This window comes from Schistocerca piceifrons, chromosome 7 (genome assembly GCF_021461385.2).
Source record: "Schistocerca piceifrons isolate TAMUIC-IGC-003096 chromosome 7, iqSchPice1.1, whole genome shotgun sequence".
Taxonomy (NCBI): domain Eukaryota; kingdom Metazoa; phylum Arthropoda; class Insecta; order Orthoptera; family Acrididae; genus Schistocerca; species Schistocerca piceifrons.
In genome coordinates, this window is record NC_060144.1 from 229,086,711 (window position 1) to 229,110,148 (window position 23,438).

The following is a 23,438-nucleotide window of genomic DNA, read 5'->3' on the forward strand; positions in this document are numbered from 1 at the left end:
GCAATGAGAGAGGCGTTCAATGATTTTGAAAGTAGGACTTTGTCAGCCGATCTGAGTAAAAACTCTAAGAGATTTTGATCGTATGTAAAATCAGTAAGTGGATCGAAATCATCCTTTCATTCTCTCAGCGACCTCACCGGTACCGAAAGATGACAGAGAGAAAGTCGAAATATTGAATTCGGTCTTCCGAAGTTGCTTCACCGCGGAATATCGTAACACTGTCCCTCATTTCGATCGTCATACGAACTTCTAAAAGGCAGATACTGAGATAACCGATCGCGGAATTGAAAAAGCAATTACATTCGCTTAGTAGTGGAAAGGGTTCAGGAGCAGATGAGATACCTATAAGATTCCATAAAGATTATGCGAAAGAACTTTTTCCCCTTCTAGCAGTAATTTATCGTAGATCACTTGACCAACGAAAGATACCCAACGACTGGAAAAAAGCGCAGGTCATTCCCGTTTTTAAGAAAGGCCGTAAGACAGATCAAAACAATTATAGACCTATATTATTGATATCAATCTGCTGTAGAATTATGGAACATGTTTTATGCTCAAGAATTATGAGTTTCTTGGAAAATGAACTTCTCTATAAAAATCAATATGGATTTCCTGCGAAACTCCGCTCGCTCTGTTCTTCCACGAGATCCACAGCGCAGTGGACAACGGCCCTCAGGTTGATGGTGTGTTCCTTGATTTCAGTAAAGCAATTGACACCGCCCCGCATTGCCGTTTAATGAAAAATATACGAGCTTACGGAGTAGCGGAGCAGACCTGCTATTGGATTCAAGACTTTCTTGCACATAGAACTCAACACGTCGCTCTTAAAAGAACGAATTCCCAGACTCCTGCTAAATTCAGCAACTCGTAAATTGAGAATAGTTGTTGTTCCTTTATTTACTTGTTTATACCGCGGATATTACATCCATAAAACAAAGTTGTTTGGTTAAAGAAATCATATCCATAAAACAAAGCTGTTTGGTGCAAGGCATCATATCCATAAAACAATGTTGTTTGGTGAAAGAGAGAGACAAGCCCAATTTTGTAAATTTCTGTAAATACACTAGGCAGCCAGAGTATTATGACCACCGACCTACTACGATATAGACCCCAGCTAGGTGACAGCAGCGTCACTTGGCGACAAATGACTGCTATACACACTCATAGTGCCTGTAGTATGAGTGAGTGTTCTCGGAAGGAGCATTTAGGAAAATGCACGACTTGCCGGATGTTCGACGAGTGCTGTGGTGAGTGTTTTCAACACGTGGCGAAACCAAGGTGAAACCACGTCCAGACGTCGTTGCGGCCATCCCTCATTACAGATGTCAGACGTCATAGGCTGGACAGACTGGTACAACGGGACAAGCGGCGACCTGTGACGGAAATAACATCAGACTTTAATGTTGGACACAGTACACTTGTGCCCGAGCACACAGTGCACCGAATACTTCTAATGATGGGCCTCTGCAGCCAACGATCCAAGCATGTGCCAATGTTAGCACCACGAAATCGGCAACTTTGACTGAAATGGCCACGAGACAATCGGCACTGGACGTGGGCGCAGTGGTAGTCCGATGCGTGGTGTAATGAATCCCGATAACTTCTTCACCATGTGTGACGCCTGCTATTGATGCCTACTGACACTTCCACGATCAGTGAAGATGTAATGTCCTTTTTCTATGCCCACCAGTATTCTTCACCTCGTCGAGGTACGTGAAAGCCAAGCGACACAACACTGTCATAACAGTCAATATTCGTTGATCAATAAGTTTAAATTCAAATTATAACCCTCAGTTAGCAGCGTTGTTTAGCGGTTGTTGCCAAAGTTGCTCATTAACAGTTATTAGGCTACCGATTCGTGTTTCAAAATGAACTGATATCTTTCATCTACATCATACTCTGCAAGCCACCTAATGGTATGTGGCGGAATGTGCCCGCCGTAACACTGTCTGATCCTTTCAACCCTGTTCCACTCGCGAATAGTGCGTCGGAAGAATGATTGACGGTAAGCCTCTGTATTGGCTCTAATTTCTCGAATTTTCTCCTCGTCGTCAATACCTGAGATGAATGTGGGGGTGGGGGGGGGGGGGGGGAAGTAATAAGTTGTCTGATTCCTTCTGAAAAGTGCTGTCCCGAAATTTCAATAGTAAATCTCTTCGTGATGCACAACGTTTCTCGCCTCTAAGGAACTTACGAACTTAGGTCACTTACGTGTGCAGATGTGGTGCCATCTACGAAGGCCTCATTGCTTTCATCTCACAACGTATCGCCGCTGTTATCTGTACCAAAGGTGGACATAGCGGCTATTAGGTAGGTGCTCATAACGTTCTGTCTGATCAGCGTGTAATACATCTTAGTTTGGTTGTGATAACGTGTTGTAGTTTGCTGGTGGCCTAAGTAAAGATAGGGAAAAGACTAGACCGATTATTATGTTTCTCCAATTTGTGGACAATGTTCTGTTTTTTACTCGAAACTATGTAAACGTGACTTACCTGGTTAATTTACCAACTCGTTCAGTTGAGATTTTGCTTCGTGTTAAAAGACGCAAAACGTCGAGTGCATTGATGGTCCAGTGTAGTGGTTAACCCTTAATATGGAGATGGGTCAGTGATGTTTCGGGAGTGTTTTTCGTATGATAAAATCATTCAAATGGTTCAAATGGCTCTGAGCACTATGGGACTTAACATCTGAGGTCATCAGTCCCCTAGAACTTAGAACTACTTAAACCTAAGGACATCACACACATCCATGCCCGACGCAGGATTCGAACCTGCGACCGTAGCGGTCACACGGTTCCAGACTGCAGCGCCTAGAACCGCTCGGCCACACTGGCTGACAAAATCATTCAAGTTAGTCTGAATATGAACCATGATGTGCATTTAAACAGTCTCGGTGACTAAGTGTTGCTCTTACTTCTACATGATGACTATGCTGTGGACACTTCATTCGTCCGAGATGGCAACAGCCATGTGCACAGGACTGGATACTTATGTTCCTGCTTTGACTAATGCTCAGACACCGCTAAATCACCCAATAGTAAGCCAGCAGAAAATGTTGGGGAATACTTAAAACAGTGGGAGAATCGTAGCAATCAACATCCCTGCAATTTGGTTGCTATAATAGTCTACTCTTCACTGAGTGGTTTAAACTGTGGATTTCCTCCCTCTCCGAAGTGGTGCAGTTGTAAAGTCTGGTAACTATTGTTAATGAGGTGTCTCCTGGAAGGTGACTGTATTGTCTCGCGGTATGCTATTTTTGTCCGTGCCTCTCTCTGACCTGAGAACCCATTCAGATGGCCACTTGTTTTGGGACTTAAGATTTAACAGGAAGGACGAAGCGTAATGTACCTTTTTCCCCCAGATATACAACGCGTCGGCAAATTTTAATATCATGGTAATGACGAGAAAAAAATCGAGGCTCAACCGAGTGTTGCACCCTCCAGCTACGGTGTTAATACCTGATTCCGGGACCAAGTAGGTGAAACCACTTGCACTTTTAAGCACCGTAAGTAATATAACTATAATTTAAAACCAAGTTTGTGACTACTCTGACGTACTTTAGGATCATATTAAGCTATGACATGAAGTTATTAAGGACTGGCCGTACTTCAACATAGGAATCTTAGTGTCACTACTTGATCACGTGTATGGGTCAATACACATGTTGATTGATATGGCTTGGATTTTTATGGTAGGGCCTATATTTTTTGGTATGACTGACATTTTCCATAAATACAGGTAAATGCTTGATATGAAAAAGAACTAAACGAAATACTGTAATTTTTAAAAAGGGAAGGAAGGAAGAGTGGGTTTAACGGCCCGTCGACATCGAGTTCATTAGAGACGGAGCACAAGCTCGAACTGTGTCAAGGACTGGGAAGGCCATGCTCTTTCAAAAACCATGCCAGCATTTGCCTGGAGAGATTTAGGGAAATCACGGAAAACCTAAATCTGGATGGGCGGAAGCGGTTTTGAACTGTCGTCCTCCTGAATGCTAGTTGTGATTTTTTAAGTCATATTTATGCAAATATGGTCACTTCTCTTTAATACAGTATATTTTTGTAAATAAATTGTTAACATCGTTATATCTTCATTCTTTCAAGAAGTAAAAGGATTTCCTCAGGCAGTTTCTTTCTTCCTTGTTACATTTTCCAGAAATGCGCATCTCATTTTGTTTCCTGGCAAATGGCAACTGTCTATCTACATCCCCTATTTCTTTTGAATTCAAAATATGGATTTCAGCTGTACACAATTGTGAGATTGTGTAACCTATTGCCTCTGTGTCAGCAGGTAGTTGCTTGAGCCGTTCTGTTCCCTATATTGTAGCACTCCGTCTTCAGTCCACGAGTCCGGGACCATCCGACCGCCGTGTCATCCTCAGTGGAAGATGCGGATAGGAGGGGCGTGGGGTCAGCACACCGCTCTCCCGGTCGTTATGATGGTATTCTTGATCGATGCCACTACTATTCGGTCGAGTAGCTCCTCAATTGGCATCACGAGGCTGAGTACACCCCGAAAAATGGCAACAGCCCATGGCGGCCTGGATGGTCACCCATCCAAGTGCCGAACATGCCCGACAGCGTTTAACTTCGGTGATCTCACGGTAACCGCTTTAACCACTGCGGCAAGGCCGTTGCCTATATTGTAGACAGGTATGTAATTGTGCCATTCACTCTTGTTGAAGTCTGCGGTGTGCACAAAGTAGTTCAAAAATATTCCAAAAGTGAAGTAAAATTACAACATAATGAAATTTGCATTCTGCGGTGGAGTGTGCCCTGATATGAAACATACTGGCGGATTAAAACTTTGTGCCAGATCGAGACTCGAACTCGGGACCTTTGCGTTTCGCGGGCAAGTACTCTAACGAGTTTGAGTCTCGGAAGGAAGTTTTAAAACTGCAACAGTTCATTTCTCAATAGGAGAGAAATATTTTCGTGACGGTGAAATACTATATAGTGAATTGTGCGGCGTAATAGTAACTGCAGTTAAGTCACTGAGAAACATGTGGAAACAGAAAAGCACAAACGTGTTCAACGGATTGAAAGTGGAGAAACATACAGCAAATGCCTCTACGGAAATCCCGCCAATCTTACTCACCATTCTATGGAGGACTTTCTACAGTTCTGACACTCCACTCCTTTTCACATTCGTTAGACATCAGTAAAAACACCCTGTGAGTGCGTTAGCGTCATTAGAATAAATTGCTGGAGTGGACCCTTATTCTTTGACAGAGCACAGCGGTGTTTAGCTGTAACATTTGTTTAATTTCTCTTTTGTTGTCAAAGAAGCACATGGGTTTATATAGATTGTGACATGGCAATTTCAGGACAATTGTCAAGATTATGTATTACGTCCTGATCAGCAGAAATAACACTGAACACAACAATATCAAATTTAAATAGAAGGTTCTCTACAAGATTTGTCTTATTTCTTGACAGTGAAGTACAAATGACAAATGACAAATTATCCGATTCCAGGTCTAAATTCGGTACTATTTGGGATGACAATCAAGTCTATTGAGGATAGTTAGTTTTTCTGACCATGTGAGCAAAAGATTACTCAAGGTTGCTCGAGTTCACAGTGGATGCAAGCTTATGATCCAACAATTTTACACCTCTGCCAGCGGCACTTACCTTTAGCTGCGACGTGCTGTCGTCTGCAAGGCTACTCTCGCCCTCTGAAAATCCTACAAACAGCTAATCAAAATCTTTACTGATTTTATCAGCTCAAACTGTCCTAGGTTTCTTGCTAGGTGAGAAAACGTGCATTCATACCTAGTCTAGAAAATATGGCGATATACATGTGCATAGATGGAGTAGCGTGTATTCTTCAACGCCCTCTCAGTTCTAGCAAGAACAATTAGGTACATGGCTCTTTCAATGCAACCACGCTGCTGCTATGGTATCAGGTTCGAATCCCGCTTTGGCCATGGATGTGTGTGATGTCCTTAGGTTAGTTAGGTTTAAGTAGTTCTAAGTCCAGTGGTTGATGACCTCAGATGTTAAGTCCCATAGTGCTAAGAGCCATTTGAACCATTTGAGCTGTTTCATTTCTCCACAATCGGAGCTCAACAACTCTTCAAATGGTTGAAATGGCTCTAAGCACTATGGGACTTAACATCTGAGGTCATCAGTCCCATAGACTTAGAACTACTTAAACCTAACTAACCTAAGGACATCACACACATCCACACCCGAGACAGGATTCAAACCTGCGACTGTAGCAGCAGTGCGGTTCCGGACTGAAGCGCCTAGAACTGCTCGGCCACAGTCGCCGGCTCAGCGACTCTTCAACTAATTTCTAGCTGAACGTCAGCCAAAGTGAACACAATGTTCACACTAAAATTACACTTTTGGCGTCGTACAGAGCATGTTCCGCCCTGTTCTACACTTGACGCTGGTTCAGAGGAGAGTCCCTCAAGTTTTCGATATTGTGTCTTTCGCAGCAAACTGTCCCCCACCTGTGTCCTTTCGTGCTTCACGTCACAGCTTTTTCAGACCAATGGGAGCATTTCATTCATCTTGTGGAAACTAAGCCTGCCAATCGTAAAGGGCCTATCTTAAAATTGCGTCGAAATATCACCCCTTTTACTCCTTCCGAGTTTATTTCAGCCAATCGGACATTTTGTGCCCGCTCCTGACGCCTAAAAGTTACACTCGTACATGACGAGAACATCATGGACCTTTCACGTAATCAGCTGCATCTCTGGCCTGTTTGTATCCATCTGGAAATTCCCGAACGCAGTTTTCTAAAGAACTTCTCTGTCGCAGGCAGCGCTGGGCCGCTACCTGCTCCCCTCGAAGTATCGCCCAGCACATTCGTTGTCTCTCTTGCCTTAGGTGACAGACCCCTGTTAGAAGTCTTTCATTGTATGCGTGCCATGACTGTGCAACTCGCGTCTGTCCCCAAACTGAAACATTTCTTGCTGCAGCTTTTTTCACCTTTAGCTCATTGACATGCAGGATTTGGGTTTGGTGTGTGTCAATACCGTCGAACAGAGTGTCATCCCTTTCAATTACATACTGTACGTTTTGATAGGCAAATCTGCTCACTATCGGCGAAGTATGTCAGGTGACATATCAATCTACTTGTTCGACTTGTAAAATCTCATGTAAGGTGCGAAATTAACATTCATTCAAGCTGCCACCTTACATAGCGATACTTCATATTACATGTTCTAAGGTAAACAAACCATCCAAAATTTCATGAATCATTAGAAAAATACACAGGCAAATCTGTTCCTGATTATTCAACATTAAGAAAGGTATAGGTCAGCCGAAGCTGCAGAAAAACTATGACAACTCGGACAACGAGCTGCTAATAAAAAATATGGTTATCAACAGTAAAATGATGCTCGTGACTAGTTTAGCTAACACATTACACAAAGTTACAGAAGAGGCTCTTAGTATATTCAGTGATGTTGACACGCTTATTGAGTGTGGCAAAAAAGTATTTTTGATAGCTCCTTCACGTGCTACAGTGGTGAAGTTGTTAGATCCAGAAATTTCAAAGAAATGGTTCAAATGGCTCTGAGCACTATGCGACTTAACTTCTGAGGTCATCAGTCGCCTAGAAATTAGAACTAATTAAACCTAACTAACCTAAGGACATCACACACATCCATGCCCGAGGTAGGATTCGAACCTGCGACCGTAGCGGTCACTCGGCTCCAGACTGTAGCGCCGAGAACCGCACGGCCACTCCGGCCGGCTCCAGAAATTTCCTTGATATCATCTTCACAAGACCGGGGTCCTAGAATGATGCCAGCAAATATTACTGCCAGAACTTCAATGCTACGAAAAGCATCATTGATTCATTTGATAGCAGTGAAGCTGCTTGAATTGGACTGGCTCAAGAATTAAAGCCTAACACTTACGTTTCAGGCAAGCTTTCGTATTCAGAGTATGGATTTCTTCCTGCTGTCATTGCTGCTCTAGAGCAGTCAGAAGTGCCAATAGTGAAGCAGATAGGGCAAGTGAAAAATGTTGCGCATAAATTGTAAACTGTTCATGGTCAACTACATAAAGAGGTATCAAAGGAAATGGAAAAGGTGTCGGAAAAAATCGAAGGTAAAAAGTTCTCGCTTAATTATTTAGATTTAGATTCAAATGGTATAGTCTATCTTAAATATGCTTTGTTGTGTCATTTTTAGCAGAAAAAAAGTTTGTCGAAGTCCAAGGCATGGTTGACCGGTAGAAGGAAATCTTTTTTACTGTAGAATTTGCACAAGGTATTCACAGTATACTACAAATGAGAGCAAATGGATTGAAGTAGAAATGATGATGTAAAAAATTTACATATGTTTCGATAGTGTTAGTAAAAAGTATACAACAACATCAAATTCCATAGTTAAGCTTGTTACTTAAGTGCATTTAATTCTTAAATAAATAGTTTATTATCACAAACGGACTAATTTATTTTACGACAGGAATTTAATAGCATTTCAGTATTGTTAGGTCATACTGTATTTTTAGGATTCCGTACCTCAGTTGGGCAAAAACAGAACATTTATCAAGTTGAAATTTATGTCACATACTAATGCCTACGTCTCTCGCTGGTGGAAACAATAGAAGCTTCTAAGTCAGTGCAGTCAAAAGATACGACAATTTATGTGACATATTCTGATTCTAACAAATTCACCCGTAAAAACCTACTGGGTATATCCTGTTGGTCAAGAATCATGAAATTTGGGAAGAAGCAAGGTTTCACAGTACAAGTAAAGGAAAAAAAACAAAGTTGTTACTCTCTAATTATATCACACAAAAAATATTTCTTTTCTCATAAGTTATCCGACGTCATACTTTAAATTAAAACAATCAGTAATTACGATTTCAGGCTGACTGGGCCGCAATGGCAAAAGTCGAACTTCAGGTAAGGAATGACTGTTGCTCATATGAGGCACTTCAGAATTGATCTATCATCAGTTATCCATTAGCGATTATTGCACATATATATGACGTTTCAAGTTTTATAAGAAATCTGCAAATTTTTGTTTCACATAACTGATGGATAAATTCCGATATCCGTCATATGAGGAATAATGTCTTTCCTTTATTGATATTTGACTTTAAGTCACATTCATATTATTGAAATTAAAACGTTCTCCAAGATCTTGGAGTCCCTGGGACCGATATCTCGTCATTATCAATGTCGATAACAGGCAGAAATGTTCGAGATTCCAGATTTCCGGAATGGATGAACTGTCTGTCTACATAATGAACTTTCTGCGGAATTCTCAGTGCGCGACCGCTACACCCATCTGCTCAGTTTTTGTATGTCATTATGCATATTTTTGTAAATTTTTTGGCACAACAGCACTTTTTCGGTGCTTTTGTGATATTTGAGTCATCAAATATCCAGCGCTGCTGCCTAGGGTCTGAAAGGGGCTACTTAAATTGACACCACCCGCCTATTATGAGAGAGATACCGCGTCCACGCTGTGAAAGCATTGTCATAGCGCTTACTTGCCACGTCGTTGTCGTTATTCGAACTGCCAATTGGCAGCTGTTGACTCGCTCTTTTGCGTAGAGTCTGAAAGAGGCTACTTCAATTTACACCGCCTGCCCTGTCAGCAGCGAGGTATCGCGTCCACGCCGTGAATGCATTATCATAGCGCTTACTCGCCACTTCGTTATCGTGATATCCAACTGCCAATTGGCAGCTGTTGACTCGCTCTTTCTCTCGTTATCTGAGCGCCGTGCCATATAAATGTGGTCAGAGCTGCGCCGGGCCCAGCTGTCGTAGTCTGCTCCCTCCTGCAGCATGTTAGGTTTCCGTCTACTGGTTGCCGCCGCTCTGGCGGTATACGGTTGTGCCGCCCAGAACGCTTCGCTGGACTTCCCTGAGGACTTCATGTTCGGTGTCGCTACCGCGGCCTACCAGATCGAAGGCGCGTGGAACGTAAGCGGTGAGTTACGGACCTTACACATTATACTACCCCTTAACTGTCCGAAATCTGTGATGGGAAACGAGACATCTCGTCCCAAAATTGTTATCTATTTCCTCATCTATGACTCTGCGCAATCATTAGTGGAGCTGCAAAAAGTTATTTGTCTTTGCGACGAATGTCAGTGAGGCCACTGTCTATAGGAAATTTACAGGTAGCTAATACTTGATGGAATCGTGGCGCACTAATAGACTAAAACAGTACTGGAGAGATATTATGCCACCAAAAATATCTCTCACATCGGGAGTGGCAGTAATGCCTGTATATGTTTGGTTATTTAGTTTCTGCTTATTTACCATTAATAGACACCTTTCACTTACCATGGCAGACATGCTTAGTTTTAAACGACAATTGTAAATTACATACATTGCTTATGTTAGTATAAAAACCTTATTTACATCACAGCATAACCAAAATTTAGCAAGAGAGGAAGATAAAAGAGGACAGCAAAAAAGGGGAAAGGAAATAGGAGACAAGGCGTTAAATCCAACGTGACTGTGATTTGAGATATTGATACTGACAAAGCTGATCATAGGCTACATGGGTTCAATAAACAGTAATGAAGAGGTACCATTGTATCAAGAGATAAACCATTCCTTTATTTTTCAAATGGGGGAAATTGCTCGTTGTTTGACGGTGCGGGGGAGGTTAGTCCATAAGCGAGCACTTGTAACACGGAATGCCGTAACATAAACGCTTGTGGTAAGTAAAATGCTAAATTAATTACCAACGCAAAAGATTTGCTGTCCCGCCAGTGTTGGTAAAGTTTTAATGCTATGTATACGGATGGATAAAAGAAAGAAAAATCTGTGAAGGTGCCATTGGATTGTTTGTAACGAAGATATTTCTGTGACGGAAGCATTAATAACATACTATAATGTATCTCACTCAATAACTTACAGCAAGGGCGAAGTGTCGCGAGTTGTTCCTATTTACATTTTGTTGCAGTGGGTTAAAATAACAGAAAATGGATAAACCTAGCTCTTGAACCACTTTCCTTCCCATATATAAAGAAAAAGGTTATCTCATATTTTTGTAAAATGTAGAGTACCACAATTACCTCCTTCCACACAGCTACAGCAAAATTACTCCAGCTTAAATGCTAGTCTAGTGTTACCCCAATATTTATGACTTACAGAGATTAATTTATGTTTTATTTAATAGAATATGCGGAAGAAATTTGCGCAGATATGACTTGCTGAGTCGTCGTTACGCAGCTTGGTGGTTAAGATGCTGAAAACTCAGTAGCTGTCAGAATCAGTAAAATAAGTAGAAAGGATGTGCGTTTATATGGCTCATGTCAGCATTCGTCACATACACCTCCAGTATGTAACAAACTATAAAAATTGCAACTGCGGACATTAAAATACAGAAATCCATAGCGAAAATGTTGGTTCAAAAATGGCTCTAAGCACTATGGGACTTAACATCTGAGGTCATCAGTCCCCTAGAACTTAAAACTACTTAAACCTAACTAAGGACATCACACACATCCATGCCCCAGGCAGGATTCGAACCTGCGACCGTAGCGGTCGCGCAGTTCCAGACTTAAGCACCGAGAACCGCTCAGCCAAACCGGAGAAAATGTTGTCATTTACAAAATTCTACAGGACTCAAAACCCACGACAAATACTCTACAAAGAAACGTTTAATGGATTATAGCTCTAGATGTTTGTAGTGACAGTCATTAAATAGAAGCTGTTAATGACAAGGCAGGAATTCTCCAAAGCAGCAGAATTCATCATGTTAGTAGGATTTCGGCGTACGAATGTGGAGTTCGTTCCAAGAATTTATGTTTTCAAAAAATTGCGACTGTGGGCGAATAAGAAGACACTCTCGTCCTCATCATTTAACTATTACTTCTCTCTCTCTCAATTCATCCATCTCAGACTGATATCCCATTACAATCCCTCACCTTCACCCTCTCACCCTCACATTCACCCTCTCCCTCATAGTCTCACACTCTCACATTCTCATATTCTCACTCTCTCACACTCTCCCTCCCCACCTCTCTCTCCCTCTCTCTCTCTCCCTCCCTCCTCGCCCCCCCCCCTCTCTCTATTCTATCCGAATTTGATGAAGTCGTTTTCGTTTTCGTGAACGCCCAGAAACACTCACCCTTGAAACCTACAGCAAGCTTATATTCCACCAATTACAGCAACTCTCCATAGCGAAAACGGTGGCCGCGCGGGATAAGAACGCGGTCTGGCTGCCCCCGTCGGAGGTTGGAGTCCTCCCTCGGGCATGGGTGTGTTTGTTGTCCTTAGCGTAAGTCAGGTTAAGTTAGATTAAGTAGTGCGTAAACTTAGGGACCAATGACCTCAGCAGTTTGGTCTCTTAAGACCTTAGCACAAATTTCCAAAATTCCAGAACGGTGATAGATTGAACTGTAGATTTTGCTGCCGCATTCTCTGCGAATACTCCAGGACCACGTGACTGATTGTATAAGCGACTTTTTCCGTAACTAAGTGAGGCTACGTCGTCTGTAGAATATCGTAGTGAAATCTTCTATTTACAGATTTTTCACATCCTCTTAAAATATCAAAAATAACGTAAATACCACAGTAGACTTTGATCACAAACATTTTATTCATTTAACAGTTTCAATCATTCTTATCATCATCATCATCACTGATGTGTTGGTAAATGTGCCAACACCTTGTAGATAGATGCGGCCTAAATGCACGCTATCTAACGCAGACGGGCGTGAATTCTGGAACAGGATAAGTAGTGAATTCTAATAAGAAAAGTATGCAGCTCCTCGAATACTTAACTTTATTCTATCCTTGTGGTACATCGCTCTTGATAATACAAATAAGACTATCTTCAGATACGGTTAATGGCGCCTTGCTAGGTCGTAGTCATGGACTTAGCTGAAGGCTATTCTAACTGTCTCTCGGCAAATGAGAGAAAGGCTTCGTCAGTCTAGTAGCTAGCAAAGTCGTCGTACAACTGGGCGAGAGCTATTCCGTAACTCGAGACCTGCCTTGTGGTGGCGCTCGGTCTGCGATCACACAGTGGCGACACGCGGGTCCGACATGTACTAAATGGACCGCGGCCGATTTAAGCTACCACCTAGCAAGTGTGGTGTCTGGCGGTGACACCACATTCCTCCCCCGCAAATCGGCGAACGGTCGTGTTATAAGGCTTCCGACCGCCGTGATGAGGACCCGATGTTGACGTATGCGATGAGATGGGGAGCCGAACAACAGGCGAGGCTGTGCCACCCACACCCGGCCATTCGGTCCGAGGGAAGCTAGGAAACGCCTGAAAACCTAGTCCAGGGTGCATGTCAACATGCGGTGTATGCGCCCGTAATGAGACAGGAGGGGCAGAAGGGTGGACCTCCATTGCGTCGGGGTACCCGACGCGCGATGACGTCATGTGGTCCGGAGCGGGCAAGAGGTCCATGGCGGAGGACAGCTGGTCCCGGGAAGCGATCGGCGGCGCGTGACCCAGGGAGGCGCTTGGCGGCTGCAGCGAAGCGTCGAATGCGGGCGGCGCCGGCGGGAGAACAGGCGGCGGCGGCGGCGGCTGCGGTGGCGCGTCGCCATGGGGCAAAATGGAAAGCATCGTCGGTAACACCTGGGGATGAGGCGAGCCAGTAGATGGGTCCCCAGGGCGCTGAACGGACGGCACCGTCACTGAAAGCAGACGGGGAGCGGCAGAACCCGTGCGACGACAGAGGCGCAGCTGATTGAGATGCCGACGCACCTCACCAGAGGCCCCCAAAACCAAATACATCGCGCGGCCGGGGCAGCGAAGAATGCGCCCTGCGAGCCAACGCCGTGAACCTCGATAGTTGCGATAAAATACAACGTCGCCTGGAGCAAAAGCAGGAGTCTGCCGCTGCATAGGAACCTGATGCGGCGGATGCAGCAAAGACATCAAGGTTCGATGAGGACGACCATGGAGCAACTCAGCCGGGGCTCAGAGCGATACGAAGACAAAAAGAGCAACAATGCGTCCTCCCGAGAATGCGACGCTTTCAACTTCAACAGCTGTGACTTGAAAGTCCGGACCACTCGTTCAGCGGCACCGTTTGACTGAGGCGAAAACGGCGCGGATGTCAGATGTTGAATACCATTGGCCTGGCAGAACGACTGAAATTCTGCGGACATGAATTGTGGGCCATTGTCGGAAACAATAGTCTGTGGAAGACCTTCAATGCAAAAGATAGCAGACAACGCTTGGATGGTGGCAGAGGACGTCGTGGACAACAAAACATCCGGACAACAAAAGGAGAATTACTGAAGGCATCTACCAGAACCAACCATCGAGCATTCCAGAATGGACCAGCAAAATCGATGTGCAAGCGTTGCCAAGGGGAAGTGGCTTTTGGCCATGCAAAGACTTTCCGCGGCGGTGCGGAGTGTTGTTCGGCACACGCCATGCAAGAAGAACACATATTCGTAATCGCAGCATCGATTCCGAACCAAGTACAGTGCTGACGAGCAAGTTGTTTCGTTCGCACTATACCCCAATGTCCTTGGTGAAGAAGCCGTAAGACAGAGGACTGTAACGAACGTGGGACCACGACTCTGGACTGATCATTATCAGAACGCAACAACAAAACACCATGTCGAACAAAAAGTCTCTCCTTATGAGCAAAATATCTGCGAACCAACGGATCCTCGATCCGAGACTTTGACAAAAGCCATTGCGTAGCAACAAAACGCAAAACGGTAGCAAGGACAGGGTCAGCAGCTGTGGCTGTAGCTACACGACGAAAATCAATGGGAAACGAGTCGACCACTTTATCGGTTTCCGAATCAATGAACATGCAAGCAAGTTCGGAAGAATCGAATGCTTTATCCTCAGCAACAGGCAAACGGGACAACGCATCGGCGTTTCCGTGCTTAGCAGTGGACCGATACAAGATATCGTAGCGGTACTGCGAGAGGAAAATAGACCAGCGAATGAATTTCTGCGCTGTACGCGGGGGTACAGGCTTGTGCGGATGAAAAAGCGACGTCAAAGGTTTGTGGTCTGTGATGATGGTAAAGTGACGACCATACAAGAAATCATGGAACTTAGTAACACCAAAGACGAGAGCCAAAGCTTCTTTCTCTATCTGTGAATAATTTCTTTGCGCAGATGAGAGCAATTTGGACGCAAAGGCAGTAGGGCGATCATGCGAGCCAACTTTGTGCGCAAGCACAGCACCGATCCCGAAATCCGATGCATCTACCATCAACAAAAGGGGTTTCTGGGGATAGAATGGCGTAAGGCAAGTATTAGAAAGCAACGCCGATTTCAACTGGCGAAAGGCGCGTTCGCATTCCGTCGTCCAGACGAACGGAACACCTGTACAGCGTAAGCGATGAAGCGGAGCTGAAAGGGAAGAGGCATTGCGCACATTCACTCACACCTTGTGATTCTAAATAGTTTAATGTTCTTGCGACCTCATCACGCAATGCGTGGGGAACATTGCGCGCTCTGAAAAATTTCGGTTGCGCGTTGACTTTCAGTTCCAAATGTACTTCATAGTTCTTAGCGCAACCAAGGCCCGGTGCAAAAATGTCTGCAAATTCTTTACATAGCCGTTGGATAAGCAGCTGAGCAGCAAGTCGTATACTCCTAGCTCACTCGTTTGTTACATAGTTTAATTCTTAATTTCTGTGCGTGTTTTTGGTACTTGCATTGTTTAATTCATAAATTTCGGGCGTATTACAGTATTTGAGAGTTGTAGCATCGCGTTTTAGTACCTGAATAGTGTAAATTCGCGTAGTCGTTTGTCTACTGTTTTTGTTTTGAACGGCCAGTGTCGGTTGGTCACAGTCAGTGTGCTCCCTGCCGCCGTTGGATAAGCAGCTGAGCAGCAAGTCGTATACTCCTAGCTCACTCATTTGTTACATAGTTTAATTCTTAATTTCTTTGCGTGTTTTTGGTACTTGCATTGTTTAATTCATAAATTTCGAGCGTATTATAGTATTTGAGAATGTAGCATCGCGTTTTAGTACCTGAATTGTGTAATTTCGCTTAGTCTCCGTCCGCCGCCGAGCAGTGTCAGCAGTGCGCAAGTAGCAGCATTACTGCATTTACTAGGCAATCTTGTATTTTAATAACCGTTTAAATTTTGTCGATTTGATTGCGCTCTCTGTAAATTAGTTCAGACGTTCTTTGCAAAACAGTTTTTAGCATGGATAAGGACTGCAACTGCTGTGTTCGGATGCAGGCTGAGTTGGCATCCCTTCGCTCCCAGCTTCAGGCAGTGTTGGCTTCGGTCACACAGCTTGAGGCTGTTGCCAATGGGCATCACTGTGGGGGTCCGGATGGGGGTTTGTCGGGGACGGCCAGCTCGTCCCACGCATCCCCTGATCGGGCTACGACTGTGGTTGCCCGGGATACTGCCCGCATTGAGGCTGATCCCTCACCTGTGGTAGAGTGGGAGGTCGTTTCAAGGTGTGGCAGGGGGCGAAAGACATTCCGGAGGGCTGAATGGAAAGCCTCTCCAGCAGTTTGTCTGACGAACCGGTTTCAGGCTCTGTCTCAGGCTGATACTGATCTTCGGCCTGACACGGCTGCTTGTCCTGTTCCAGAGGTTGCCCCTCAGTCTGCAAGATCCGGGCAGTTGCAGAGGGTGGGCTTACTGGTAGTTGGGAGCTCCAACGTCAGGCGCGTAATGGGGCCCCTTAGGGAAATGGCAGCAAGAGAGGGGAAGAAAACCAATGTGCACTCCGTGTGCATACCGGGGGGAGTCATTCCAGATGTGGAAAGGGTCCTTCCGGATGCCATGAAGGGTACAGGGTGCACCCATCTGCAGGTGGTCGCTCATGTCGGCAACAATGATGTGTGTCGCTATGGATCGGAGGAAATCCTCTCTGGCTTCCTGCGGCTATCTGATTTGGTGAAGACTGCCAGTCTCGCTAGCGGGATCAAAGCAGAGCTCACCATCTGCAGCATCGTCGACAGGACTGACTGCGGACCTTTGGTACAGAGTCGAGTTGAGGGTCTGAATCAGAGGCTGAGACGGTTCTGCGACCGTGTGGGCTGCAGATTCCTCGACTTGTGCCATAGGGTGGTGGGGTTTCGGGTTCCGCTGGATAGATCAGGAGTCCACTACACGCAACAAGCGGCTACACGGGTAGCAGGGGTTGTGTGGCGTGGGCTGGGCGGTTTTTTAGGTTAGATGGCCTTGGGCAAGTACAGAAAGGGCAACAGCCTCAACGGGTGCGGGGCAAAGTCAGGACATGCGGGGACCAAGCAGCAATCGGTATTGTAATTGTCAACTGTCGAAGCTGCGTTGGTAAAGTACCGGAACTTCAAGCGCTGATAGAAAGCACCGAAGCTGAAATCGTTATAGGTACAGAAAGCTGGCTTAAGCCAGAGATAAATTCTGCCGAAATTTTTACAAAGGTACAGACGGTGTTTAGAAAGGATAGATTGCATGCAACCGGTGGTGGAGTGTTCGTCGCTGTTAATAGTAGTTTATCCTGTAGTGAAGTAGAAGTGGATAGTTCCTGTGAATTATTATGGGTGGAGGTTACACTAAACAACCGAACTAGGTTAATAATTGGCTCCTTTTACCGATCTCCCGACTCAGCAGCATTAGTGGCAGAACAACTGAGAGAAAATTTGGAATACATTTCACATAAATTTTCTCAGCATGTTATAGTCTTAGGTGGAGATTTCAATTTACCAGATATAGACTGGGACACTCAGATGTTTAGGACGGGTGGTAGGGACAGAGCATCGAGTGACATTATACTGAGTGCACTATCCGAAAATTACCTCGAGCAATTAAACAGAGAACCGACTCGTGGAAATAACATCTTGGACCTACTGATAACAAACAGACCCGAACTTTTCGACTCTGTATGTACAGAACAGGGAATCAGTGATCATAAGGCCGTTGCAGCATCCCTGAATATGGAAGTTAATAGGAATATAAAAAAAGGGAGGAAGGTTTATCTGTTTAGCAAGAGTAATAGAAGGCAGATTTCAGACTACCTAACAGATCAAAACGAAAATTTCTGTTCCGAGACTGACAATGCTGAGTGTTTATGGAAAAAGTTCAAGGCAATCGCAAAATGCGTTTTAGACAGGTACGTGCCGAGTAAAACTGTGAGGGACGGGAAAAACCCACCGTGGTACAACAACAAAGTTAGGAAACTACTGCGAAAGCAAAGAGAGTTCCACTCCAAGTTTAAACGCAGCCAAAACCTCTCAGACAAACAGAAGCTAAACGATGTCAAAGTTAGCGTAAGGAGGGCTATGCGTGAAGCGTTCATTGAATTCGAAAGTAAAATTCTATGTACCGACTTGACAGAAAATCCTAGGAAGTTCTGGTCTTACGTTAAATCAGTAAGTGGCTCGAAACAGCATATCCAGACACTACGGGATGATGATGGCATTGAAACAGAGGATGACTCGCGTAAAGCTGAAATACTAAACACCTTTTTCCAAAGCTGTTTCACAGAGGAAGACCGCACTGCAGTTCCTTCTCTAAATCCTCGCGCAAACGAAAAAATGGCTGACATCGAAATAAGTGTCCAAGGAATAGAAAAGCAACTGGAATCACTCAATAGAGGAAAGTCCACTGGACCTGACGGGATACCAATTCGATTCTACACAGAGTACGCGAAAGAACTTGCCCCCCTTCTAACAGCCGTGTACCGCAAGTCTCTAGAGGAATGGAGGGTTCCAAATGATTGGAAAAGAGCGCAGATAGTCCCAGTCTTCAAGAAGGGTCGTCGAGCAGATGCGCAAAACTATAGACCTATATCTCTTACGTCGATCTGTTGTAGAATTTTAGAACATGTTTTTTGCTCGCGTATCATGTCATTTCTGGAAACCCAGAATCTACTATGTAGGAATCAACATGGATTCCGGAAACAGCGATCGTGTGAGACCCAACTCGCCTTATTTGTTCATGAGACCCAGAAAATATTAGATACAGGCTCCCAGGTAGATGCTATTTTTCTTGACTTTCGGAAGGCGTTCGATACAGTTCCGCACTGTCGCCTGATAAACAAAGTAAGAGCCTACGGAATATCAGACCAGCTGTGTGGCTGGATTGAAGAGTTTTTAGCAAACAGAACACAGCATGTTGTTATCAATGGAGAGACGTCTACAGACGTTAAAGTAACCTCTGGCGTGCCACAGGGGAGTGTTATGGGACCATTGCTTTTCACAATATATATAAATGACTTAGTAGATAGTGTCGGAAGTTCCATGCGGCTTTTCGCGGATGATGCTGTAGTATACAGAGAAGTTGCAGCATTAGAAAATTGTAGCGAAATGCAGGAAGATCTGCAGCGGATAGGCACTTGGTGCAGGGAGTGGCAACTGACCCTTAACATAGACAAATGTAATGTATTGCGAATACATAGAAAGAAGGATCCTTTATTGTATGATTATATGATAGCAGAACAAACACTGGTAGCAGTTACTTCTGTAAAATATCTGGGAGTATGCGTGCGGAACGATTTGAAGTGGAATGACCATATAAAATTAATTGTTGGTAAGGCGGGTACCAGGTTGAGATTCATTGGAAGAGTGCTTAGAAAATGTAGTCCATCAACAAAGGAGGTGGCTTACAAAACACTCATTCGACCCATACTTGAGTATTGCTCATCAGTGTGGGATCCGTACCAGATCGGTCTGACGGAGGAGATAGAGAAGATCCAAAGAAGAGCGGCGCGTTTCGTCACAGGGTTATTTGGTAACCGTGATAGCGTTACGGAGATGTTTAATAAACTCAAGTGGCAGACTCTGCAAGAGAGGCGCTCTGCATCGCGGTGTAGCTTGCTCGCCCGGTTTCGAGAGGGTGCGTTTCTGGATGAGGTATCGAATATATTGCTTCCCCTTACTTATACCTCCCGAGGAGATCACGAATGTAAAATTAGAGAGATTAGAGCGCGCACGGAGGCTTTCAGACAGTCGTTCTTCCCGTGAACCATACGCGACTGGAACAGGAAAGGGAGGTAATGACAGTATCATGTAAAGTGCCCTCCGCCACACACCGTTGGGTGGCTTGCGGAGTATCAGTGTGGATGTAGATGTAGAACACTGTCTGAAGGCACAGTCTGATTCACTGATAGGACCTGATTTACGATAGACATGTTAAACAACTGTATTAAATCTAAACCAAACAAGTTCACTGCAGTAGAAGAACGAAGAACGTAACATGACACAAGTTTTGTTTGTCCCTTGTATGTTGCAAGAAGGGTGCACTGTCCTAACACAGGGAGAAGCTGTCCTGAATAACTTTTTAACTGAACATTTGCGGCACGCAACGGAGGTTTGCCCAGTTGTTTGTACGTGTCGTGATTGAGCAATGAAACTGCAGCTCCGGTATCGAGCTGGAATGGTATGACCTTGCCATTAAAGTCCAAATCTACAAAAAGTTTATTGTCCTGCTGACGACAAGAGCGACTGTTTTGTGCAATGTGAACAGATACAGGTGCAGCATCACTTGCTAATTGACGTGAGTTCCGGCGACGTCGACGCACACTTGTTGTGGGACGAACACAGTCACTGTTAGAGAAAGTGGCACTGGACGGGGTGGAAGTAACTACATGAATGTCCATGGGCGAAGGTCCACGAGCCTGAGTGTCCTTGGTTCGATTCTGGCGCGAAGCAAAAGGCCTGGAATTGTTGTGATTGTCTGATCTGAGCTTTTTCTGGCAAACACTTTGAACATGTCCTTTCTTATTACAGAAAAAGCAAATAGCTTGGCATGACGGGCAATGTTCACGCGAATGTCTAGTTGCACACCGCGGGCATGATTTCACTGCAGTTGTGTGCTGGCGTGGCACACCTGGTGTAGAGCGTGGGGGCAGCTGCGCAGACGTGCGCGAGGGTAGTATACCGGGCCGCGCAGCGCGCCCGGCCGGCCGGTTAATGTTACACACTGCTGGCGAAGTTTCAAAAGATTCCTGAGCACAGTCAAGTGTGTCCTGTCTATCTAATATGTCTATCACTTGCTGAAGGGAGGGATTAACTAGTTTCAAAATTTGTTCCCGTATACGAACATCAGAAACGTTCTGTGCAATTGCATCACGTACCATTGTATCCGAATAAGGAAGGCCACAGTCACATTCAAACGCACAATCCCTAGTAAGGCCTTGCAAAGTTGCAACCCACTCCCGATTAGTTTGACCGGCCGTACGTTTTGTACGAAAGAACGTATACCTTTTTGCAACTACATTAACTGTTTCTTTGAAATAGGCATCCAATGCCGACAAAATTTCATCAGAGGACAGAGTTGCTACGTCGCGTCGGGGAAACAATTTCACTATCACACGGTACGTTTGCACGCTGACACAAGACAATAAGTGAGGCTGCCGCTCGTTACCTTGAATTCTGTAGGCGGCGAGATGAAATCCAAACTGGTGTGACCACTCAGTCCATGATTCATGCGCTGGATCGTAGTGCCTAAAAGGCGGTGCAACTGCATGTTGTGGCTGCGATAGCGGTGAAGCGGCGGCGGCCGCATCAGTTTGCAGTGCACGTTGACCCTGGACGAGCTGTCCAAGGGCATCCAATAACGCCTGCGTCTGCCGAGTCTGCAAGCGATAAAATTCGGACAGTACATCTGGCGAAGCCATGACACAAGTAAATCAGAGCAAGTTACTATCAAAATGACTGCAACGTGGGCGTGTCACCAATACTCGGCGCCAATGATGTGTTGGTAAATGTGCCAACACCTTGTAGATAGAGGCGGCCTAAATGCACGCTATCTAACGCAGACGGGCGTGAATTCTGGAACAGGATAAGTAGTGAATTCTAATAAGAAAAGTATGCAGCTCCTCGAATACTTAACTTTATTCTATCCTTGTGGTACATCGCTCTTGATAATACAAATAAGACTATCTTCAGACACGGTTAATGGCGCCTTGCTAGGTCGTAGTCATGGACTTAGCTGAAGGCTATTCTAACTGTCTCTCGGCAAATGAGAGAAAGGCTTCGTCAGTCTAGTAGCTAGCAAAGTCGTCGTACAACTGGGCGAGAGCTATCCCGTAACTCGAGACCTGCCTTGTGGTGGCGCTCGGTCTGCGATCACACAGTGGCGACACGCGGGTCCGACATGTACTAAATGGACCGCGGCCGATTTAAGCTACCACCTAGCAAGTGTGGTGTCTGGCGGTGACACCACAATCACACTGATCTAAAAAGAGAAAAGTAGCATTTTTATGAAAAAATTACGTAATAGTAGGCTATCAAATGTTATTAGCAGTATCGTGATATACAAAGCCAGAAAGGCAGAGTAAGCAAATAAAATATGCAGTCATAAATGGCGAGGTCATATAGAGTAAAATCCTGATAAAATGGTAAACAGTCACCATCCATAATGTCGGGTCGTCGCTGGTGTATTGCACTTACAACAATGGAAACAGCTGAGGGGGCTTGGCCGCTAGATGTCGCTGGCCGAAGGCAGTTCGCAACGGCGTGATACAAAGTTATAAATACAATCTTAAGGTCCCTACACACGCACCAATTTATCAGCCGACCGACCGACCAAACAATTTTGTGGCAGCCTGTACACGTCGGGACATGCTGCAGTCGGCGATCACAGCGCCGTACTGTTGTTATGATTACTTTATCTTAAGTTCATTGACGGGCTTACGACATACAGAAGTTTGATGGACATTGGAAGAATGGTGTTGGCAACAGGATCATCTCTCAGGACACTCTTCAAGTTGATGTTTTTGAAAACAATCCGGACAAGATGGAAATCGTTTTGGTACCCAAGACTGGGTTGATCAGCTCGCGCAAAGTGGAAGACGATGTTGGTTAATGCTACGGCGACCCGCCTGTACTGTTGCTACGTTCAAATCACCACTAGTGCGGCAATTGACTGCTGGCTTGGATGTGTTTCCATTAACAGCTGCTGCGTCGATCCATTGCTCTAGTTTCTTGTTTGCTGCTCGTGTTACTTCGAAGCTTTTGTACTACGAGGGCAGTTCAATAAGTAATGCAACACATTTTTTTTCTGAAACAGGGGTTGTTTTATTCAGCATTGAAATACACCAGGTTATTCCCCAAACTTTTAGCTACACAACACTATTTTTCAACGTAATATCCATTCAATGCTACGGCCTTACGCCACCTTGAAATGGGGGGCCTGTATGCCTGCACGGTACCATTCCACAGGTCGATGTCGGAGCCAACGTCGTACTGCATCAATAACTTCTTCATCATCCGCGTAGTGCCTCCCACGGTTTGCGTCCTTCATTGGGCCAAACATATGGAAATCCGACGGTGCGAGATCGGGGCTGTAGGGTGCATGAGGAAGAACAGTCCACTGAAGTTTTGTGAGCTCCTCTCGGGTGCGAAGACTTGTGTGAGGTCTTGCGTTGTCATGAAGAAGCAGAAGTTCGTTCAGATTTTTGTGTCTACGAACACGCTGAAGTCGTTTCTTCAATTTCTGAGGAGTAGCACAATACACTTCAGAGTTGATCGTTTGACCATGGGGAAGGACATCGAACAGAATAACCCCTTCAGCGTCCCAGAAGACTGTAGCCATAACTTTACCGACTGATGGT

General features: G+C 44.9%; 1 protein-coding gene across 1 annotated transcript in view; it reads left to right on the plus strand.

The window, feature by feature from the left end:
• Nucleotides 1–9,761: 9,761 nt before the first annotated feature.
• LOC124805569 (myrosinase 1-like) overlaps nucleotides 9,762–23,438 on the plus strand; it is a 128,157-nt gene continuing 114,480 nt past the window's right edge. Inside the window, exon 1 of the mRNA XM_047266135.1 lies at nucleotides 9,762–9,906. Coding sequence (XP_047122091.1) covers nucleotides 9,762–9,906 — 145 coding nt within the window. The remainder of the gene's footprint in view (nucleotides 9,907–23,438) is intronic.